The following is a 23,042-nucleotide window of genomic DNA, read 5'->3' on the forward strand; positions in this document are numbered from 1 at the left end:
GTGACTGGCCGGCAGAGGGCGCTAGTGTCTATAAAACAGTGTTAAGTTCGGTGACTGGCCGGCAGAGGGCGCTAGTGTCTATAAAACCGTATAAAGTTTGGTGTCTGGTCGGCAGGATATAGGAACTTGTCGAAAAAGTTGAATTGTGTAAATTGAATGGAAATTTTTTTTATGTAGAAGCCGTTCGAGGTATATTATATAAAAGTGTTATGAAAATATTAACAATAACGGAAAAAAGTATTATGAAATTAGATGGCCGCTCGATGTATGAATGTACGAGGTGTATTATATAAAAGTTTTAAGAAAATAGAAATAATAATGAAAAACAAGTATTATGAAATTTAATTCCGCTCGATATAGGAACTTGTCGAGAAAGATGATTTGTGAAGTTGAATGGGGATGTTTTGTATGTAGAAGTCGTCCGAGGTGTATGACATAAAAGTTCGGTCACTGGCCGGCAGAGGGCGCTAGTGTCTATAAAAAGGTGTTTAGTTTGTCGTCTCTCCGGCAGAGGGCGCTAGTGTCTATAAAACTGTGTTTGGTTTGTCTTCTGGCCGGCAGAGGGCGCTAGTGTCTATTAAACCGTGTTAAGTTCGGTGACTGGCCGGCAGAGGGCGCTAGTGTCTATAAAAATGTGTTTAGTTTGTCGTCTCTCCGGCAGAGGGCGCTAGTGTCTATAAAACCGTGTTCAGTTTGTCGTCTGGCCGGCAGAGGGCGCTAGTGTCTATAAAACTGTGTTTGGTTTGTCTTCTGGCCGGCAGAGGGCGCTAGTGTCTATAAAACAGTGTTAAGTTCGGTGACTGGCCGGCAGAGGGCGCTAGTGTCTATAAAACCGTATAAAGTTTGGTGTCTGGTCGGCAGGATATAGGAACTTGTCGAAAAAGTTGAATTGTGTAAATTGAATGGAAATTTTTTTTATGTAGAAGCCGTTCGAGGTATATTATATAAAAGTGTTATGAAAATATTAACAATAACGGAAAAAAGTATTATGAAATTAGATGGCCGCTCGATGTATGAACGTACGAGGTGTATTATATAAAAGTTGTATGAAAATAGAAATAATAATGAAAAACAAGTATTATGAAATTTAATTCCGCTCGATATAGGAACTTGTCGAGAAAGATGATATGTGAAGTTGAATGGAGATGTTTTGTATGTAGAAGTCGTCCGAGGTGTATGACATAAAAGTGTTATGAAAATATTAACGATAAAGAAAAAAAGTATTATGAAATTAGATCGTCGCTCGATGTATGAACGTACGAGGTGTATTATATAAAAGTTGTATGAAAATAGTAATAATTATGAAAAGCAAAGTATTACGAAATTAGCTAAGTTCGGTGACTGGCCGGCAGAGAGCGCTAGTGTCTATAAAACGGTGTTTATTTTGTCTTCTGGCCGGCAGAGGGCGCTAGTGTCTATTAAACCGTGTTAAGTTCGGTGACTGGCCGGCAGAGGGCGCTAGTGTCTATAAAAAGGTGTTTAGTTTGTCGTCTCTCCGGCAGAGGGCGCTAGTGTCTATGAAAAGGTGTTTAGTTTGTCGTCTCTCCGGCAGAGGGCGCTAGTGTCTATAAAACCGTGTTAAGTTCGGAGACTGGCCGGCAGAGGGCGCTAGTGTCTATAAAACCGTGTTTAGTTTGTCGTCTCTCCGGCAGAGGGCGCTAGTGTCTATAAAACAGTGTTAAGTTCGGTGACTGGCCGGCAGAGGGCGCTAGTGTCTATAAAACCGTATTAAGTTTGGTGTCTGGTCGGCAGGATATAGGAACTTGTCGAAAAAGTTGAATTGTGTAAATTGAATGGAAATTTTTTTTATGTAGAAGCCGTTCGAGGTATATTATATAAAAGTGTTATGAAAATATTAACAATAACGGAAAAAAGTATTATGAAATTAGATCGCCGCTCGATGTATGAACGTACGAGGTGTATTATATAAAAGTTGTATGGAAATAGAAATAATAATGAAAAACAAGTATTATGAAATTTAATTCCGCTCGATATAGGAACTTGTCGAGAAAGATGATTTGTGAAGTTGAATGGAGATGTTTTGTATGTAGAAGTCGTCCGAGGTGTATGACATAAAAGTGTTATGAAAATATTAACGATAAAGAAAAAAAGTATTATGAAATTAGATCGCCGCTCGATGTATGAACGTACGAGGTGTATTATATAAAAGTTGTATGAAAATAGAAATAATAATGAAAAACAAGTATTATGAAATTAAATTCTGCTCGATATAGCAATTTGTCGAAAAAGATGATTTGTGAAAATTGAGTGGAGATGTTTTGTATTTAAAAGCCGTCCGAGGTGTATCTATCACATAAAAGTGTTATGAAAATATTAACAATAAGGAAAAAAAGTATTATGAAATTAGATCGCCGCTCGATGTATGAACGTACGAGGTGTATTATATAAAAGTTGTATGAAAATAGAAATAATAATGAAAAACAAGTATTATGAAATTAAATTCCGCTCGATATAGGAACTTGTCGAAAAAGTTGAATTGTGTAAAATGAATGGAAATTTTTTTTATGTAGAAGCCGTTCGAGTTGTATTATATAAAAGTGTTATGAAAATATTAACAATAACGGAAAAAAGTATTATGAAATTAGATGGCCGCTCGATGTATGAACGTACGAGGTGTATTATATAAAAGTTTTATGAAAATAGTAATAATTATGAAAAACAAAGTATTACGAAACTACCTAAGTTCGGTCACTGGCCGGCAGAGGGCGCTAGTGTCTATAAAACCGTGTTCAGTTTGTCGTCTCTCCGGCAGAGGGCGCTAGTGTCTATAAAACAGTGTTAAGTTCGGTGACTGGCCGGCATAGGGCGCTAGTGTCTATAAAACCGTATTAAGTTTGGTGTCTGGTCGGCAGGATATAGGAACTTGTCGAAAAAGTTGAATATTTCGAGTCTATTTCAATTATAGGCGCTCAAAATCCGGAAGATCCTGCGAAAATCGCAACTCCAGGTTCAATATTTAGCGATTCCTGGCACCCTCACAAAGTGGGGGGAATTCGGTAATAATTTATACCAATGACTAGGGTATGTCGAGGCACTTCCCGCCGGCATATTCAAACGTTAAAATTCCGGAAAAACCAAATTTTCAAATCCACTTCGGAATTTTTTCCCACGAATTTTCCCCCCCCGGACCCCCCGAAATTTTTATCGTGGGATTATGGATATTTTTTTGTCCCCAAAACGTACTTCCCATTTTTTCGCTATCGTGTAACGTAAAAAAGTTGCACACCCCCAATCGAGGTTCTCCGAAAATTCCGACTTTTGGCTCCACCTAGACCCCCCAAAAAAGGGTTCAATTTCAAAAATTCGGATATTTTTGGATTGAAAAAAATCAGGTCTATCGAGCTAGGCTAAAAATTTTCCGAAATTCGAAAAAAAATTTTTTGGGGATTTACTTTTCAATTTTTCCCCGTAATTTTTTTCGAATAAAAAAATCTGATCGATTACTCCATAGACTAGATATATTTTTTCCTACATTACGGTTTTTTTATTTTTTTCCTAGGCCCATTGGTTCAGAAGTACCCATTCCGCCGGACCCGCTATCGATCGAGTGAGGGGGTGGGGGGTTAGGTCGTATTTTTTTTCGTGACGGCGTCGACTCGTAGGGATTTATTTCTGATGTCTAAAAACTGAGCATCTCTCCACCTGTCAGCAATCCATATCACCTACGAGAGGGGGGAGTGGGGGGAAATTTTTGGTACTAATTTTTTTTCTCCAAATTTGATTCTCCATCCATCTATGTGATTATTTCCGCCAGCTAGCGTCATCAAAAAAGTGGCACGGTTCGCTATTAATGGGAGGACAATCAGACGCTTGATTTTCACGGATTTTCCCCTTGTCAAATTTTTTTTCCGAAAATTGACAACTCTTGTCGAATCCCTATATCATTTAACCCCCATGTACAAAATTTGGTTGAAATCGGAGTCAAAAGATTTTTTTCTCCATTTTCATTCCACAGGGGTAAAAAAACACTTTGAAATGTCGAATTCCGTTGCAAAAGCTCAAAGTCAAAGCTCTCTAACTCGCCTTGTATAACCAAGGGAAAAGAGGTATATTTTTTCTATGATAGTACCTATGGTATTTTTTCGATTTTTCCTCATTACCACGTTCCAGCTGCTGATCTGTAGATAATATGATTTTTTATGTGGAATTTTTTGAGAAAAAAATTTGTCTCGACTTTCACCCTGTATAATACGCGTATGTATGGGAACGAAGAATTGCGATGATACCAATAAGTGAAATGAAGATTTTCTTAATCGATTGATGCCATGAATACCATGATACCTCTCAAAGTTTAGAATTTATTCAATTTTATAATCAGGGATGACAACAATATTCCGAAAATTTCTCGGTTTGGTGCCAAAATATTGAAAATATGGGTTCGTCCAAAAGTATGGGGAAAATGATCAAATATAATGTATTCGTCGCCGGAGATTCCAGAAAAATTATTAGTTTTCAGATCAGAAATATCGTTTCTACGAAAACTCAATTTTCATGGATTTTCACGGATTTTCTCCTTGTCAAATTTTTTTTTCCGGAAACTGACAACTCTTGTCGAATCCCTATATCATTTAACCCCCATGTACAAAATTTGGTTGAAATCGGAGTCAAAAGATTTTTCTCCATTTCTATTCCACAGGGGTACCCTTTGAAATGTCGAATTCCGTTGCAATAGCTCAAATTCAAAGCTCTATAACTCGCCTTGTATAATAAAGGGAGAAGAGGTATATTTTTTCTATGATAGCACCTAAGGTCTCCTTTCGATTTTTCCTTATTACCACGTTTCAGCTGCTCATGTGTAGATAATATGAATTTTTATGTGGATTTTTTTGAGAAAAAAATTTGTCTCAAATTCCACCCTGTATAATACGCGTATGTTGGAGAATGTGGAATTGCAATGGAATTGAGGACAGACATTGAAGTTTTCTTAATCGATTGATACCATAAATAGCATGATACCTCTCAAAGTTTCGAATTTATTCAATTTTATACTCAGGGATGACAACAATATTCCGAAAATTTCTCGGTTTTGTGTCAAAATCTTGAAAATATGGGTTCGTCTAAAAGTATTGGAAAAAAGATCAAATATCATATATTCGTTGCCGGAGATTCCAGAAAAGGTATTATTTTTTAGATTGGAAATATCGTTTTTACGAAAATTCAATTTTCATGGACTTTCACGGATTTTCCCCTTGTTATAATTTTTTTTTCCGAAAACTGACATCTCTTGTCGAATCCCTATATCATTTAACCCCCATGTACGAAATTTGGTTGAAATCGGAGCCAAAATATTAAGAAGAAAAGTACAATGATTAATCGACTCATTATTTTTAGCTCAATGGATTTATTATTACTATTATACTAAATTCGAATTTCAATTTTTTTTTGTTTTTATTTTCAAGGGTAAAATAAGAAGAATATATTTTTTTCAAAAATATCATTGTTGTGCTTTCGGATTCTGTATATTTTTATATTATTATACCATAGACGTGGGACATATAATTTTTCAAGGGATATAATTTACAAAAAATTTAGAATCTTAATTCGAATAAAATTCAAATATTGTGGATCGTGTGATGGAAAAAATGAAATAAGACGTATTTTTATACGAGGATACCAATTTTTGAGCCATTTTGCCAAAGTTTTATAGTCGAAAAGAGAAAAAAAATATTTTCTAAAAATTCTTCGAGTAAAGTATGAGGAAAAAAATTTTTTTTCCAAAATTGATGGGAACGTAGAAAGTCTTATCACGCATGTACTCTATATTCGTGATTTTGTTAAAATCGGCAGTAGTTTACTATTTTTTAAACGACAAAATCCAAAATTTTCGGTGTTTTTAATTTTTTTATCCATGTTATTGTATTTCAATGGTATAACTAATATCACCATTGGCTTTCTCATCCCCGAAAACCCCTTATCTCAAATTTTCAGCCAAATCGCAAAACAAAATTTAACAACCCCTCCTTAGCCGGTCCTGATGAAATTTTCGAAGTCAATTTTAACCCCTTAAACCTAGTTTTGGAAAATTTTTATGATCGGAACCGTTCTTCTGGCCAAATTTTACCCCTCCTCACAAATTTTCATCCAAATCGGAGCATCTTGAAAATTTGCCCTTTAGAGCCGGTCCTTGTACTAGTTAACGCGCAACATGAGCTGGGTTTTTGAAAGGGAAGGAGACGTCGTAGAAAAAAAATAAAAAAACCGTTGTATACAAAATCAAAAATAATGAAGATTGAGGGTGCTACAAATCCATCGAAAAAATTTTGAGGGGGGCAGGGGGGCAGCCCCCCCCTTCAAAAATTTTTGGCTACTCACCCGGTTATACTTTATGATGGACGGTCTGAATTGTTTCGACAAAAATGTCATGCCCCCCTCAAGCGAAGCTTGCCCCTCTCTCAATATCAAAAATAAAAAACGTAACTTTCTTAATATGTCAAATACGAAAAATATGCAAAGGACAAAAAAAATTGGAAAAATAAAATTACGTACATAGGCATATAGATATCCTCTTCAACTTACGAGATTATCCTCGAAATTTCGAGATTACGAATCAGAAAAATTACGAAAACTTTTCGAAACCACTCTGTATATGACTAAAAAAATTCTATGTTTCTCCTCTATCGATTGATATATATAACTTCACCCATCGGTGCCAATAAATGACGTCACAAGTGACGCTAAATTTTGAGGTTAGAATTTTTTTCTCACCTCGATAGCTATATGCAGCATACTATCATACCTAAAAACACCATTTCGAGCCTTCCGGTGCTATTCGGAGCAACTCTTGGGAGGGTGGTGGGGGGGGCGCTAAAAATATTTCGAGTCTATTTCAATTATAGGCGCTCAAAATCCGGAAGATCCTGCGAAAATCGCACCTCCAGGTTCAATATTTAGCGATTCCTGGCACCCTCACAAAGTGGGGGGAATTCGGTAATAATTTATACCAATGACTAGGGTATGTCGAGGCGCTTCCCGCCGGCATATTCAAACGTTAAAATTCCGGAAAAACCAAATTTTCAAATCCACTTCGGAATTTTTTCCCACGAATTTTCCCCCCCGGACCCCCCGAAATTTTTATCGTGGGATTATGGATATTTTTTTGTCCCCAAAACGTACTTCCCATTTTTTCGCTATCGTGTAACGTAAAAAAGTTGCACACCCCCAATCGAGGTTCTCCGAAAATTCCGACATTCGGCTCCACCTACACCCCCCAAAAAAGGGACCAATTTCAAAAATTCGGATATTTTTGGATTGAGAAAAATCAGGTCTATCGAGCTAGGCTAAAAATTTTCCGAAATTCGAAAAAAAATTTTTTGGGGATTTACTTTTCAATTTTTCCCCGTAATTTTTTTCGAATAAAAAAATCTGATCAATCACTCCATAGACTAGATATATTTTTTCCTACATAATGGTTTTTTTATTTTTTTCCTAGTCCCATTAGTTCAGAAGTACCCATTCCGCCGGACCCGCTATCGATCGAGGGAGAGGGTGGGGGGTTAGGTCGTATTTTTTTTCGTGACGGCGTCGACTCGTAGGGATTTATTTCTGATGTCTAAAAACTGAGCATCTCTCCACCTGTCAGCAATCCATATCACCTACGAGAGGGGGGAGTGGGGGGAAATTTTTGGTACTAAATTTTTTTCTCCAAATTTGATTCTCCATCCATCTGTGTGATTATTTTCGCCAGCTAGCGTCATCAAAAAAGTGGCACGGTTCGCTATTAATGGGAGGACAATCAGACGCTTGATTTTCACGGATTTTCCACTTGTCAAATTTTTTTTTCCGAAAATTGACAACTCTTGTCGTATCCCTATATCATTTAACCCCCATGTACAAAATTTGGTTGAAATCGGAGTCAAAAGATTTTTTCTCCATTTTCATTCCACAGGGGTACCCTTTGAAATGTCGAATTCCGTTGCAAAAGCTCAAAGTCAAAGCTCTCTAACTCGCCTTGTATAACCAAGGGAAAAGAGGTATATTTTTTCTATGATAGTACCTATGGTATTTTTTCGATTTTTCCTCATTACCACGTTCCAGCTGCTGATCTGTAGATAATATGATTTTTTATGTGGAATTTTTTGAGAAAAAAATTTGTCTCGACTTTCACCCTGTATAATACGCGTATATATGGGAATGAAGAATTGCAATGAGACCAATAAGTGAAATGAAGATTTTCTTAATCGATTGATAACATAAATAGCATGATAACTCTCATAGTTTCGAATTTTTGCAATTTTATACTCGGGGATGACAACAATATTCAGGAAATTTCTCGGTTTTGCGGCAAAATCTTGAAAATATGGGTTCGTCTAAAAGTATTGGAAAAAAGATCAAATATCATATATTCGTCGCCGGAGATTCCAGAAAAGGTATTATTTTTTAGATTGGAAATATCGTTTTTACGAAAATTCAATTTTCATGGATTTTCACGGATTTTCCCCTTGTTATAATTTTTTTTTTTCGAAAACTGACATCTCTTGTCGTCGAATCCCTATATCATTTAACCCCCATGTACGAAATTTGGTTGATATCGGAGCCAAAATATTAAGAAGAAAAGTACAATGATTAATCGACTCATCATTTTTAGCTCAATGGATTTATTATTACTATTATACTAAATTCGAATTTTAAATTTTTTTGTTTTTATTTTCAAGGGTAAAATAAGAAGAATATATTTTTTTGAAAAATATTATTGTTGTGCTTTCGGATTCTGTATATTTTGATATCATTATACCATAGACGTGGGATATATAATTTTTCAAGGGATATAATTTACAAAAAATTTAGTATCTTAATTCGAATAAAATTCAAATATTGTGGATCGTGTGATGGAAAAAATGAAATAAGACATATTTTTATACGAGGATACCAATTTTTGAGTTATTTTGCCAAAGTTTTATAGTTGAAAAGAGAAAAAAAAATATTTTATAAAAATTCTTCAAGTAAAGTACGAGGAAAAAATTTTTTTTCCAAAATTGATGAGAAGGTAGAAAGTCTTATCACGCGTGTACTCTATATTCGGAATTTTGTTAAAATCGGCAGTAGTTTACTATTTTTTAAACGACAAAAACCTTAATTTTCGGTGTTTTTAATTTTTTTATCCATGTTATTGGATTCTAATGGTAAAACTAATATCACCATCGGCTTTCTCATCCCCGAAAACCCCTTATCTCGAATTTTCAGCCAAATCGTAAAACAAAATTTAACAACCCCTCCTTAGCCGGTCCTGATGAAATTTTCGAAGTCAATTTTAACTCCTTAAACCTAGTTTTGGAAAATTTTTATGATCGGAATTGTTCTTCTGGCCAAATTTTACCCCTCCTCACAAATTTTCATCCAAATCGGAGCATCTTGAAAATTTGCCCTTTAGAGCCGGTCCTTGTACTAGTTAACGCGCAACATGAGCTGGGTTTTTGAAGGGGAAGGAGACGTCGTAGAAAAAAAATAAAAAAACCGTTGTATAGAAAATCAAAAATAATGAAGATTGAGAGTGCTACGCACCCCCCGAAAAAATTTTGAGGGAGGCAGGGGGGCAGCCCCCCCTTTCAAAAATTTTTGGCTACTCACCCGGTTATACTTTATGATGGAGGGTCTGAATTGTTTCGACAAAAATGTTATGCCCCCCTCAAGCGAAGCTTGGCCCCCTCTCAATATCAAAAATAAAAAACGTAACTTTCTTAATATGTCAAATACAAAAAATATGCAAGGGACAAAAAAAATTGGAAAAAATAAAATTACGTACATACGCATGTAGATATCCCCTTCAACTTACGAGATTATCCTCGAAATTTCGAGATTACGAATCAGAAAAATTACGAAAACTGTTCGAGACCACTCTGTATATGACCAAAAAAATTCTATGTTTCTCCTCTAACGATTGATATATATAACTTCACCCATCGGTGCCAATAAATGACGTCACAGGTGACGCTAAATTTTGAGGTTAGAATTTTTTTCTCACCTCGGTAGCTATATGCAGCATACTCTCATGCCTAAAAACACCATTTCGAGCTTTCCGGTGCTATTCGGAGCAACTCCTGGGAAGGGGGTGGAGGGGGCGCAAAAAATATTTCGAGCCTATTTCAATTATAGGCGCTCAAAATCCGGAAGATCCTGCGAAAATCGCACCTCCAGGTTCAATATTTAGCGATTCCTGGCACCCTCACAAAGTGGGGGGAATTCGGTAATAATTTATACCAATGACTAGGGTATGTCGAGGCGCTTCCCGCCGGCATATTCAAACGTCAAAATTCCGGAAAAACCAAATTTTCAAATCCACTTCGGAATTTTTTCCCACGAATTTTCCCCCCCGGACCCCCCGAAATTTTGATCGTGGGATTATGGATATTTTTTTCTCCCTAAAACGTACTTTCCATTTTTTCGCTATCGTGTAACGTAAAAAAGTTGCACACCCCCGATTGAGGTTTTCCGAAAATTACGACTTTCGCCTCCACCTAGACCCCCAAAAAAGATGCTAATTTCAAAAATTCGGATATTTTTGGAATGAGAAAAATCGGGTCTCTCGCGCTAGACTAAACATTTTCCGAAATTCGGAGAAAAATTTTTTGGGATTTTACTTTTCAATTTTTCCCCGTAAATTTTTTCAAATGAAAAAATCGGTTTATGTATCGCATACATTGTACAGATTTTTCTCTATCCAAAACATTTTTCAATTTTCCTCTAGCTCGAATAGTAAAAAAGTGTGTTTCAGCTGCGCCCAAGAACTTTTTTGGGGGGGGATCATCGGGGGGGACATAATTTTTTTCGTTAGCCGAAATACTCGAATAGAGGCATTTCGAACATCCCGTCAACGTAGCTCTCTCCAGCTCTGAGCAATCCAAATCACCTACGAGAGGGGGGAGTGGGGGGAAATTTTTGGTACTAAATTTTTTTCTCCAAATTTGATTCTCCATCCATCTATGTGATTATTTTCGCCAGCTAGCGTCATCAAAAAAGTGGCACGGTTCGCTATTAATGGTAGGACAATCCGACGCTTGGCGAATTCTGCTTCGCAATGATAGGAAGAGCCGACATCGAAGGATCAAAAAGCGACGTCGCTATGAACGCTTGGCCGCCACAAGCCAGTTATCCCTGTGGTAACTTTTCTGACACCTCTTGCTGAAAACTCTTCAAGCCAAAAGGATCGATAGGCCGTGCTTTCGCAGTCCCTATGCGTACTGAACATCGGGATCAAGCCAGCTTTTGCCCTTTTGCTCTACGCGAGGTTTCTGTCCTCGCTGAGCTGGCCTTAGGACACCTGCGTTATTCTTTGACAGATGTACCGCCCCAGTCAAACTCCCCGCCTGGCAGTGTCCTCGAATCGAATCAGGCTGGAGGTAAGTTGACGCACCCGAAACGCCGGACACGAACCTCGATCGTTCGCAAAGCACGAAGCCTCACGAACTGCACCGACGAACGGTACGCGACGCAACGATACGTCACTCCGTGCCCTTGGCTCGAGAATACCGTGACAGTCGCCGCCTCGTGAGCGAACGACGCACGCGTTTCGCCTTACCGAGTAAGTAAAGAAACGATGAAAGTAGTGGTATTTCACCGGCGATGTTGCCATCTCCCACTTATGCTACACCTCTCATGTCTCCTTACAATGCCAGACTAGAGTCAAGCTCAACAGGGTCTTCTTTCCCCGCTAATTTTTCCAAGCCCGTTCCCTTGGCAGTGGTTTCACTAGATAGTGGGTAGGGACACGCTATCGAGGTTTGTGTCACTGTGCATATCACCATGGTGATATTGCACAATGCCACGGCCCACCTACCTTGCGGCATAAGGCTAGTTTCCGCCCAAAATCGACCGAGACCACTGTCAAGAGAACCCTTCCCAACTCCTCTACTCCTAAAAATGAGCGGGGAAGAAGACCCTAACTTCTTTTCTTTATTGTCTCAAATGAAGGCGTACAATTATTATTCTTATACAATAAGACTTTTTCTTCTTTTTCCTATTTTTTTCTTTTTTTTTTCTTTTTCTTTTCTTTTTTTTCTTCAGTGCCATATTACTTGCAGAGCCCATTATTTAGTCATCGTCATAAATGATCTGTTGCGCCCATTCATTTAGCCATTCTGCGATCATCTTGTTATGTATTTCTATGTCTGTGGGCGGGTATTGAATATTAAATGTCCTGAGTCTTCTTGTAAGTAGGGTTCTGGCTTGCAATCTGTTGTGTTCTGTGCAGTCATTTCTTACGTGTTGTATGGTCTCCGGCGTTTGACAATGTTTGCAGTTCCCGTCTGTTTCCCGTAATTTGAAGCGCTCGTAATAGGTTTGGATATGTCCGTGTCCGGTAAGTATTTGTATTGCTTTCCAGTTTAGGTCTGCGTGTTTATGTTTTGTATGTTTTATCCATTCGTAGGTTTTGCGTCCTGTTGATTCGTTGTCCCATAGCTGTTGCCAATGTCTCATTGCACGGGTATGTCGTTCTTGTTTGTACATGTTTTTGGTGAAAAGTTCTGTAGTCTGTTCCGGTTGTTCGTGCGCATCTTTCGCTAACCTATCTGCTATTTTCATTCCGTGATGTTGTCTGTTTGTGTATTGTATCGTAATCCTTCTTCCCGTTTGTTCAAGGTCTTGTATATTTTTTGTCAGTTTTGCTGTGATTTTTGTATTAGTGTTTATGTGTTGTAGTGTGTACAATGCGTTCTTTGAGTCTGTATGTATTGTTACTTCTGTCGTCAGTGTGTTTTGCGCTAATTCAAGTAGTTTTATTGTTCCCATGTATATTGCGTACAGCTCGAGTGTGTTGATGTCGCATGTAGTGATTATCTTTATTTTATGATGTTGTTGTATAGTATTTTTTATGTATATTCCTATGGTTGAACTCTCATCATTTTTGCTAGCGTCAGTGTATATGTGCAGTTGTGTAGTTTTTTCTTCTTGTGTCTCATCTGTTAAACGTAGGTGTAGTGGTCTTCTAGTCGGGTGTGGTTTGTCTATTGTGTAGGTATGCAGTGTGTTTAGTAGCGGCTTTCGTCTTGTGTACGTTTCCCATCTCGCCCCAGCGTCCGCCTGTAGTGGGGTTACCCCCGCAAGCACATGCAAGGCCGAGGTGGGTGTTGTCCTGTATGCTTTTGTTATAGCTAGTATGTGAGGTCTTTCTGTTGCTCTTAATTGTTTAATTATTCTGGAGTCTTTGTATCTATGTCCCCATATTTCTGAGGCGTAAAGTACCATGGGTTTTATTGCATGTTCGTATATGTACCGAAGTATTATTGGTTTTCGTCCCCATTTTCTTCCCGTGACTGCTATCAGTTTACTCGCTATCTCGGAGGTTTTTTGCCTAATTTTTTTGATGTGATCTAGGAATAGTAGTCCTGTGTCAATTGTCACTCCTAAGTATTCTATGTTGTCCTTGATTTGTACTGTATGTCCGTCAATTTTTAGTCTCGGTTGTCTCGTTTTTTTGTAGGGTATGAACATAGTTTCCGTTTTGTCTTTATTATAGGTCAGTTTCTGGTTTTCAGCCCATTTTGCGCAAGAGGCCCAAATATTATTCCATTTCTGCTCTAAAACGTTTAATGAGGTTCCCGTCAATAGGATTATTTGGTCGTCCGCAAAGGCTTGAATCATGTCCTCTACGTCTAGTCCTCCTGTCTCGTCTAGGTGTCTGAACCAGTCCTCCATAATTAGATTCCATAGAGCTGGTCCGAGGCTGGAGCCTTGTGGGCACCCTCTCTGTGTGTCGGTCTCTATGTTTTCGGTTCGTATGTGTCTGTGCCCAAGAAAGTCGGTGCATAGTTTAGCGATATTTCGTGGTATATTTTTTTGTCTTAGTAAGTCTACTATTTGTGGTGTCCAGGCTGTATTGAACGCATTGCTCATGTCTAGTGTTATAACTAGTGTGTGTATTTTGTGGTCTTTGTTGTGTCGTATTTTTGTTATTATTTTGTCAATGGCTTCTGTGGTTGTCCGTCCATCTCTACGCCCATCTCTAGCCTATCGTCAATATTATTTGTCTGTTCTAGGTAGTAAGTTAGTCTTTTTGCTGTCATTTTATCGAGAATTTTCCCTAGTGTTGGTAGCAGGCAGATTGGTCTTTTAGAGCCGTTCTTTTTTGGTAACCACACCATGTGTGCGGTCTTCCAAATGTTAGGGAAGTGTCCTTCTTGTAAGCATACGTTATATAGTGATGTTAATTCTCTTACGTTGTATTCGTTTGTTATGTTTATTATCTCTTTGGGTATATTGTCATTTGATGTCGCTTTTTTGTTTTTCATTATTGCTACCGTCCACTTTACTTCTTGTTCTGTGAAGATCGGATCTTCGGGTGTGGTGAAGTCCCTGGTCATGTTTTGTCTTTTTTCTGTTTGTAGGGGGGTGTCGTTTTGTATGTCATCTGGAGGGAAGTATATTTCGTGTAATGTCATTATTGTCTCCTCTCTTGTGGTTGTCCATGTTCCGTCCTGTTTTTCTAGCGTTTTGAGGGAGTGGTCGGTTGTGGTTCCTGCTCTTAATATTTTATATGCTATTTCCCATGGGTATCTATTTGAAGTCTCCTGCTAGTATGAATGGGTTTGTTATTTCCTCTATTTTCCTTGTGTGTCTATTTAGTCTTTTATTCCTGTTGCCCCCTGGTTCGTCGTATATATTGATGATGTATATTGTTATGTCTTGTACTTGTATTTGGATGGTTGTGGTATTCTCGTCGGTCATAGAGGTGATCGTCATCGGTTTGTACTTAGCCTTTGTGATTGTTCATGTTTTACTATGTTTATTGTGTCTCGTCATTATGTAGTTGGGAGGTGGCTTTATGTCGTGAAATGGTTCCTGTATTAGGATTATGTCGATGTCTTGATCATTGCATGTTTGGAACAGCTGGTCTGTCGCTCTTCTACCTTTCCCACTGTTATGCTGTATAAATTTTATTGTCATCTATGTTGGTGTGTTTCTAGTTTGTCTTTTTTTTTGTGTTTGTGTGTTTCTAGTTTGTCTTTTGTTTTGTGTGTGGGTTTGTTTTAGTAGTTAATATTGCGTCTGATCTCGTTCAGTTTTTTTATGTAAATTGGGCAGTTTCTGTCTCTTGCTTCATGTCTAGTTTGTGGTAATCTAAGCAGTCTACAGTTGTGGCAATTTACGTCTATCGTTGTGCATGTTTTTGGGTCATGCGCGTCTCCGCACCGGAAACAGGTATATGTTTGGTCAGTACAGTATTTGGCCGAGTGTCCGTATCTACTGCATTTGAAACATAGGGTTACTGAGACGTGTTCCTGCGTGTAAAGTTTCGTCAGGTCGATGTAGATGTATCCTTTTGACATGATTGCCCTGAAGATGTCCGCTGGGCATTGAAGCAATATGTTTTCCTTGTAAGGGTTGCGACATGGTCTACTTCCGAGTCTCTTGCATTCTGTTTTGATCCTATTCCCGAACTGCTGCTGTAGATCCTCGTTTTCATTTAGTATATCCTGCAATAGGTCTCCGTCTTTTATTCCTTTTTGTGCGCCTGTGATCAATACTATCGGGTCTTGTTGTGTCGTCATTGATTTTGTTTTAAGGTTTGTGTTATTTTCTAATTTTTCTTTTATTTTTGTTTGTGTATCTCTATCTTTATTCACAAGTATTATTCCGGTTTTGGTTCTTCTTATGGTCTCTATCTCTGATGGTATAATTAATTTTTTGACAATATCGAGAGCTACCTGAGGGTCCTCTGTGTCGTTTTTGACCAGGGTCTCGAAAATTCTCGGTATTTTCGGGGGGGAATTCCAGGTAGGCATTGGTAATTGTGATGCTTGTGCAGCTATTGAGGCGTATGTCCTTGTTGTGGGTGGTGTCAGTGGGTTTATGGTGTTATTCTGATGGATGGTTTGAGGGTATGGGAGTGTTGAGGTATGCGTCTTGTTCGGTAGTGATGACATTTGATCCAGTCTGCTTTCTAGGTTATTTATCTTGTTTAAGATGTCATCTAGTTTGTCATTATTGTTGTCCTTACTCTTGTCTTTGTTGGATTTTAGTTTGTTGTCTATAAAACGGTGTTTAGTTTGTCTTCTGGCCGGCAGAGGGCGCTAGTGTCTATTAAACCGTGTTAAGTTCGGTGACTGGCCGGCAGAGGGCGCTAGTGTCTATAAAAAGGTGTTTAGTTTGTCGTCTCTCCGGCAGAGGGCGCTAGTGTCTATAAAACCGTGTTCAGTTTGTCGTCTGGCCGGCAGAGGGCGCTAGTGTCTATAAAACCTTGTTCAGTTTGTCGTCTGGCCGGCAGAGGGCGCTAGTGTTTATAAAACCGTGTTAAGTTCGGTGACTGGCCAGCAGAAGGCGCTAGTGTCTATGAAGCGGTGTTTAGTTTGTCGTCTCTCCGGCAGAGGGCGCTAGTGTCTATAAAACGGTGTTTAGTTTGTCGTCTCTCCGGCAGAGGGCGCTAGTGTCTATAAAACCGTGTTCAGTTTGTCGTCTGGCTGGCAGAGGGCGCTAGTGTTTATAAAACCGTGTTAAGTTCGGTGACTGGCCGGCAGAGGGCGCTAGTGTCTATGAAACGGTGTTTAGTTTGTCGTCTCTCCGGCAGAGGGCGCTAGTGTCTATAAAACCGTGTTCAGTTTGTCGTCTGGCCGGCAGAGGGCGCTAGTGTCTATAAAACGGTGTTTAGTTTGTCTTCTGGCCGGCAAAGTGGAGTGGAGATGTTTTGTATTTAGAAGCCGTCCGAGGTGTATCTATCACATAAAAGTGTTATGAAAATATTAACAATAAGGAAAAAACGTATTATGAAATTAGATCGCCGCTCGATGTATGAATGTACGAGGTGTATTATATAAAAGTTGTATGAAAATATTAACGATAAAGAAAAAAAGTATTATGAAATTGGATGGCCGCTCGATGTATGAACGTCCGAGATGTATTATATAAAAGTTGTATGAAAATAGTAATAATTATGAAAAACAAAGTATTACGAAATTAGCTAAGTTCGGTGACTGGCCGGCAGAGGGCGCTAGTGTCTATAAAACGGTGTTTAGTTTGTCGTCTCTCCGGCAGAGGGCGCTAGTGTCTATAAAACCGTGTAAATTTCGGTGACTGGCCGGCAGAGGGCGCTAGTGTCTATGAAACGATGTTTAGTTTGTCGTCTCTCCGGCAGAGGGCGCTAGTGTCTATAAAACCGTGTTAAGTTTGGTGTCTGGCCGGCAGGATATAGAAACTTGTCGAAAAAGTTGAATTGTGAAAATTGAATGGAAATTTTTTTTATGTAGAAGCCGTTCGAGGTATATTATATAAAAGTGTTATGGAAAAATTAACAATAAAGAATAAAAGTATTATGAAATTAGATGGCCGCTCGATGTATGAACGTCCGAGATGTATTATATAAAAGTTGTATGAAAATAATAATAATAATAATGAAAAACAAGTATTATGAAATTAAATTCCACTCGATATAGGAATTTGTCGAAAAAGATGATTTGTGAAAATTGAGTGGAGATGTTTTGTATTTAAAAGCCGTCCGAGGTGTATCTATCACATAAAAGTGTTATGAAAATATTAACAATAAGGAAAAAAAGTATTATGAAATTAGATCGCCGCTCGATGTATTAGTGTATTATATAAAAGTTGTATGAAAATAGTAATAATTATGAAAAACAAAGTATTACGAAATTAGCTAAGTTCGGTGACTGGCTGGCAGAGGGCGCTAGTGTCTATAAAACAGTGTTTAGTTTGTCGTCTCTCCGGCAGAGGGCGCTAGTGTCTATAAAACCGTGTTAAGTTCGGAGACTGGCCGGCAGAGGGCGCTAGTGTCTATAAAACCGTGTTTAGTTTGGTGTCTGACCGGCAGAGGGCGCTAGTGTTTATAAAACCGTGTTAAGTTCGATGACTGGCCAGCAGAGGGCGCTAGTGTCTATAAAACCGTGTTAAGTTTGGTGTCTGGCCGGCAGGATATAGGAACTTGTCGAAAAAGTTGAATTGTGTAAAATGAATGGAAATTTTTTTTATGTAGACGCCGTTCGAGTTATATTATATGAAAATATTAACAATTACGGAAAAAAGTATTATGAAATTAGATGGCCGCTCGATGTATGAACGTACGAGGTGTATTATATGAAAGTTGTATGAAAATAGTAATAATTATGAAAAACAAAGTATTACGAAATTAGATTCCGCTCGATATAGGAACTTGTCGAAAAAGATGAATTGTGAAAATTGAATGAAGGTGTTTAGTATGTAGAAGCCGTTCGGGGTGTAACATATAAAAGTTGTATAAAAATAGTAAAACAAAGGGAAAAAAGTATTGTGAATTTATATTCCGCTCGATATAATAGGTACTTGTCCAAAAATAAAGAAATAGATGTATGTTAGTTTAGGTTGTGTGAAGCGATGCACACCTGGGACACCTTCTGATGGGTATTATGAAGATTTTTCCATCCACACTAAAAAAACGTTAGGTTAGGTTAGGTTAGGTTAGGTTAGGTTAGGTTAGGTTAGGTTAGGTTAGGTTAGGTTAGGTTAGGTTAGGTTAGTTTAAAGGTTTATGAAAATAGAAACCGTTCGAGGTGTAACATATAAAAGTTGTATGAAATAGATGTATTGTGAAAGTTGGATTAGAAAAAGTTCGTGTTTAGTTTGTCGTCTGGCCGGCAGAGGGCGCTAGTGTCTACAAAACCGTGTTAAGTTTGGTGTCTGGCCGACAGAGGGCGCTAGTGTCTATAGAATCGTGTTAAGTTTGGCGTCTCTCCGGCAGATGGCGCTAGTGTCTATAGAATCGTGTTAAGTTTGATGTCTGGGCGGCAGGATATAGGAACTCGTCGAAAAAGATGAATTGTGAAAATTGAATGGAGATGTTTTGTATGTAGAAGCGGTTCGAGGTGTGTTATATGAAAGTTTTATGAAAATAGTAATATTGATGAAAAACAAGTATTATGAAATTAGATTGCTCTCGACATAGGAACTTGATGAACAAAATTAACTGTGAAAATTGAAAGAGTTGTTTTGGATGTGGATTATATAAAAGTTGTATGAAAATATTTATAATGTCAAAAAATATGAATTGTGAAAATTGTATGGAGATAGATGTTTTGGATGTCTACATCCGTCCGAGGTGTTTTATATAAAAGTGTTGTGAAAATAGTAACAATAAAATGCCCACAGAAAAATAACCTTAACGGAAAAATGAATGTGTAATGGAAATAGGATCCATCGGTCCGACAAATGAGCTTACGAATCACTAAAATACTTATATAAAAAGTTTAACCGAAAAATTGTGTTATGAATCAATGAATAAAATAGAAGCCGTAACAATATAAGAAAATGTGATATTAACGGTAAAAGATGTATATGGAAAGTTGAAACGAAAAAAAGTGTGTGAAAAATGGAATTCTATCTAAAATATATAATGAGAAAACACGTCTCGAGTTTTGGATACATAATAATATTGCTTGAAAGCCTTGAAAAAATGACATTAAATTGTTTCCAAAAAAAGAAGCTTTATGAAAATTTACTTATAAAAAATGCCGCTTCCGAAATACAACTATTAACAATAATAACAATATAGAGTATAAGTTGATGTTGTTTATTATTATTATTGTTGTTGTTGTTGTTGTATTATCGAAAACGGCTTGTGTTATATCCAATAAAAACTGCTCTAATATATATTTTATATATATATTATATATATATATATATATATTATATATATATATATATATATATATATATATATATATATATATATATATATATATATATATATATAGATATAAGTCGAAAACTAAAAACTTTTAGGAAATTTTACTTATAAAAAATGCCGTTTCCCGAATACAACAACAACAACTCTCTACTATTAACAATATTAACAATATAATTTGTTAATATGTCGTTAGTATTGTTGTTGTGCGTGTAGTATAAGAGAAAACGGCAATATTTATAAAATAATTGCAAAAAAAGGGGTCTCGTCTAATCGACAAGACGAATCCCCAAGCTAAGGGCTGAGTCTCAATAGATCGCAGCGTGGAAACTGCTCTACCAGGTACAACACCCTGCCAGGTACGTCAGTCGTCTACAGACAATTCCGAGTTCCAACATCGAAATGATTGTTTTACCCATATTCGTCTATTAAAAGATCGTGTCGTACATAGCAAGGATCGATCCCACCGTCGACAAATGATCTTTTATAGATATAGGGCTCGTGCGACGACCGCAACAAAGCTACGATCGCCTAGTAAAGTCACATTGTTTTGAGCCTTTCGACTCTCGGAACTCCAAGAGATATCGTTGCCACCTTTGACTAGAAAGGATACGGCCTTAGAGGCGTTCAGGCATAATCCCACGGATGGTAGCTTCGCACCATTACCCGCTCGAGTAAGTGCGTCAACCAAATGTCCGAACCTGCGGTTCCTCTCGTACTGAGCAGGATTACTATCGCAACGACGAGTCATCAGTAGGGTAAAACTAACCTGTCTTACGACGGTCTAAACCCAGCTCACGTTCCCTTTAAACGGGTGAACTAGTTAGAAGCGGCCGCGACATCGCGGCTCCTCCTCGGAATATATCAAAGTTGAATATATTTGGAATTTGAATTTTATATTTCCTTCTATATATGAATACATATATTTATTATATATATATATATATATATATATATATATATATATATATAGTTTCGAATTTATTCAATTTTATACTCAGGGATGACAACAATATTCCGGAAATTTCTCAGTTTTGTGGCTAAATTTTTGAAAATATGGGATCGTCTAAAAGTATGGGGGAAAAGATCAAATATCATATATACGTCGCCGGAGATTTCAGAAAAAGTATTATTTTTTAGATTGGAAATAACGTTTCTACGAAAATTCAATTTTCATGGATTTTCCCGGATTTTCTCCTTGTCAAAATTTTTTTTCCTGAAAACTGACAATTTTCGTCGAATCCCCATATAATTCAACCCCCATGTACGGAATTTGGTTGAAATCGGAGTCAAAAGATTTTTCTCCATTTCTATTCCACAGGGGTACCCTTTGAAATGTCGAATTCCGTTGCAATAGCTCAAATTCAAAGCTCTATAACTCGCCTTGTATAATAAAGGGAGAGGAGGTATATTTTTTCTATGATAGCACCTATGGTCTTCTTCCGATTTTTTCTCATTACCACGTTTCAGCTGCTGATCTGTAGATAATATGAATTTTTATGTGGATTTTTTTGAGAAAAAAATTTATCTCAAATTTCACCCTTTATAATACGCGTATGTTGGAGAATGTGGAATTGCAATGGAATTGAGGACAGAAATTGAAGTTTTCTTAATCGATTGATACCATAAATAGCATGATAAATCTCATAGTTTCGAATTTATTCAATTTTATACTCAGGGATGACAACAATATTCCGGAAATTTCTCGGTTTTGTGCCAAATTTTTGAAAATATGGGTTCGTTTAAAAGTATTGGGAAAATGATCAAATATCATATATTCGTCGCCGGAGATTTCAGAAAAAGTATTATTTTTTAGATTGGAAATAACGTTTCTACGAAAATTCAATTTTCATGGATTTTCACCTTGTCAAATTTTTTTTCCTGAAAACTGACAATTTTCATCGAATCCCCATATAATTCAACCCCCATGTACGGAATTTGGTTGAAATCGGAGTCAAAAGATTTTTCTCCATTTCTATTCCACAGGGGTACCCTTTGAAATGTCGAATTCCGTTGCAACAGCTCAAATTCAAAGTTCTCTAACTCGCCTCGTATAATCAAGGGAGAGGGGGTATATTTTTTCTATGATAGCACCTATGGTCTCCTTCCGATTTTTTTTGATTACCGCGTTTCAGCTGCGGATCTGTAGATAATATGAATTTTTATGTGAATTTTTTTGAGAAAAAAATTTGTCTCGACTTTCAACCTGTATAATACGCGTATATATGGGAATGAAGAATTGCAATGAGACCAATAAGTGAAATGAAGATTTTCTTAATCGATTGACAACATAAATAGCATGATAACTCTCATAGTTTCGAATTTTTGCAATTTTATACTCGGGGATGACAACAATATTCAGGAAATTTCTCGGTTTTGCGGCAAAATCTTGAAAATATGGGTTCGTCTAAAAGTATTGGAAAAAAGATCAAATATCATATATTCGTCGCCGGAGATTCCAGAAAAGGTATTATTTTTTAGATTGGAAATATCGTTTTTACGAAAATTCAATTTTCATGGATTTTCCCCTTGTTATAATTTTTTTTTTTCGAAAACTGACATCTCTTGTCGTCGAATCCCTATATCATTTAACCCCCATGTACGAAATTTGGTTGATATCGGAGCCAAAATATTAAGAAGAAAAGTACAATGATTAATCGACTCATCATTTTTAGCTCAATGGATTTATTATTACTATTATACTAAATTCGAATTTTAAGAAGAATATATTTTTTTCAAAAATATCATTGTTGTGCTTTCGGATTCTGTATATTTTGATATCATTATACCATAGACGTGGGATATATAATTTTTCAAGGGATATAATTTACAAAAAATTTAGTATCTTAATTCGAATAAAATTCAAATATTGTGGATCGTGTGATGGAAAAAATGAAATAAGACTTATTTTTATACGAGGATACCAATTTTTGAGTTATTTTGCCAAAGTTTTATATTTGAAAAGAGAAAAAAAATATTTTATAAAAATTCTTCAAGTAAAGTACGAGGAAAAAATTTTTTTTTCCAAAATTGATGAGAAGGTAGAAAGTCTTATCACGCGTGTACTCTATATTCGGAATTTTATTAAAATCGGCAGTAGTTTACTATTTTTTAAACGACAAAAACCTTAATTTTCGGTGTTTTTAATTTTTTTATCCATGTTATTGGATTCTAATGGTAAAATTAATATCACCATCGGCTTTCTCATCCCCGAAAACCCCTTATCTCGACGCTAAATTTTGAGGTTAGAATTTTTTTCTCACCTCGGTAGCTATATACCTAAAAACACCATTTCGAGCCTTCCGGTGCTATTCGGAGCAACTCCTGGGAGGGTGGTGGGGGGGGCGCTAAAAATATTTCGAGCCTATTTCAATTATAGGCGCTCAAAATCCGGAAGATCCCGCGAAAATCGCACCTCCAGGTT

The 23,042-nt window shown here is 37.1% G+C and overlaps 1 protein-coding gene and 1 pseudogene across 1 annotated transcript; both read right to left on the reverse strand.

Moving 5' to 3' along the window:
* Window positions 1-12,045: 12,045 nt before the first annotated feature.
* Window positions 12,046-13,848, reverse strand: LOC130899609 (uncharacterized). Its single transcript, XM_057809671.1, has 2 exons — window positions 12,849-13,848; window positions 12,046-12,620 (listed from the first exon to the last, which is right to left on the reverse strand). Exons 1-2 carry the CDS (start codon window positions 13,846-13,848, stop codon window positions 12,046-12,048), a joined length of 1,575 nt encoding a protein of 524 aa, XP_057665654.1.
* Window positions 13,849-19,899: 6,051 nt separating this feature from the next.
* LOC130899794 (large subunit ribosomal RNA) overlaps window positions 19,900-23,042 on the reverse strand; it is an 8,202-nt pseudogene continuing 5,059 nt past the window's right edge.

This window comes from Diorhabda carinulata, chromosome 11 (genome assembly GCF_026250575.1).
Source record: "Diorhabda carinulata isolate Delta chromosome 11, icDioCari1.1, whole genome shotgun sequence".
Lineage (NCBI taxonomy): Eukaryota > Metazoa > Arthropoda > Insecta > Coleoptera > Chrysomelidae > Diorhabda > Diorhabda carinulata.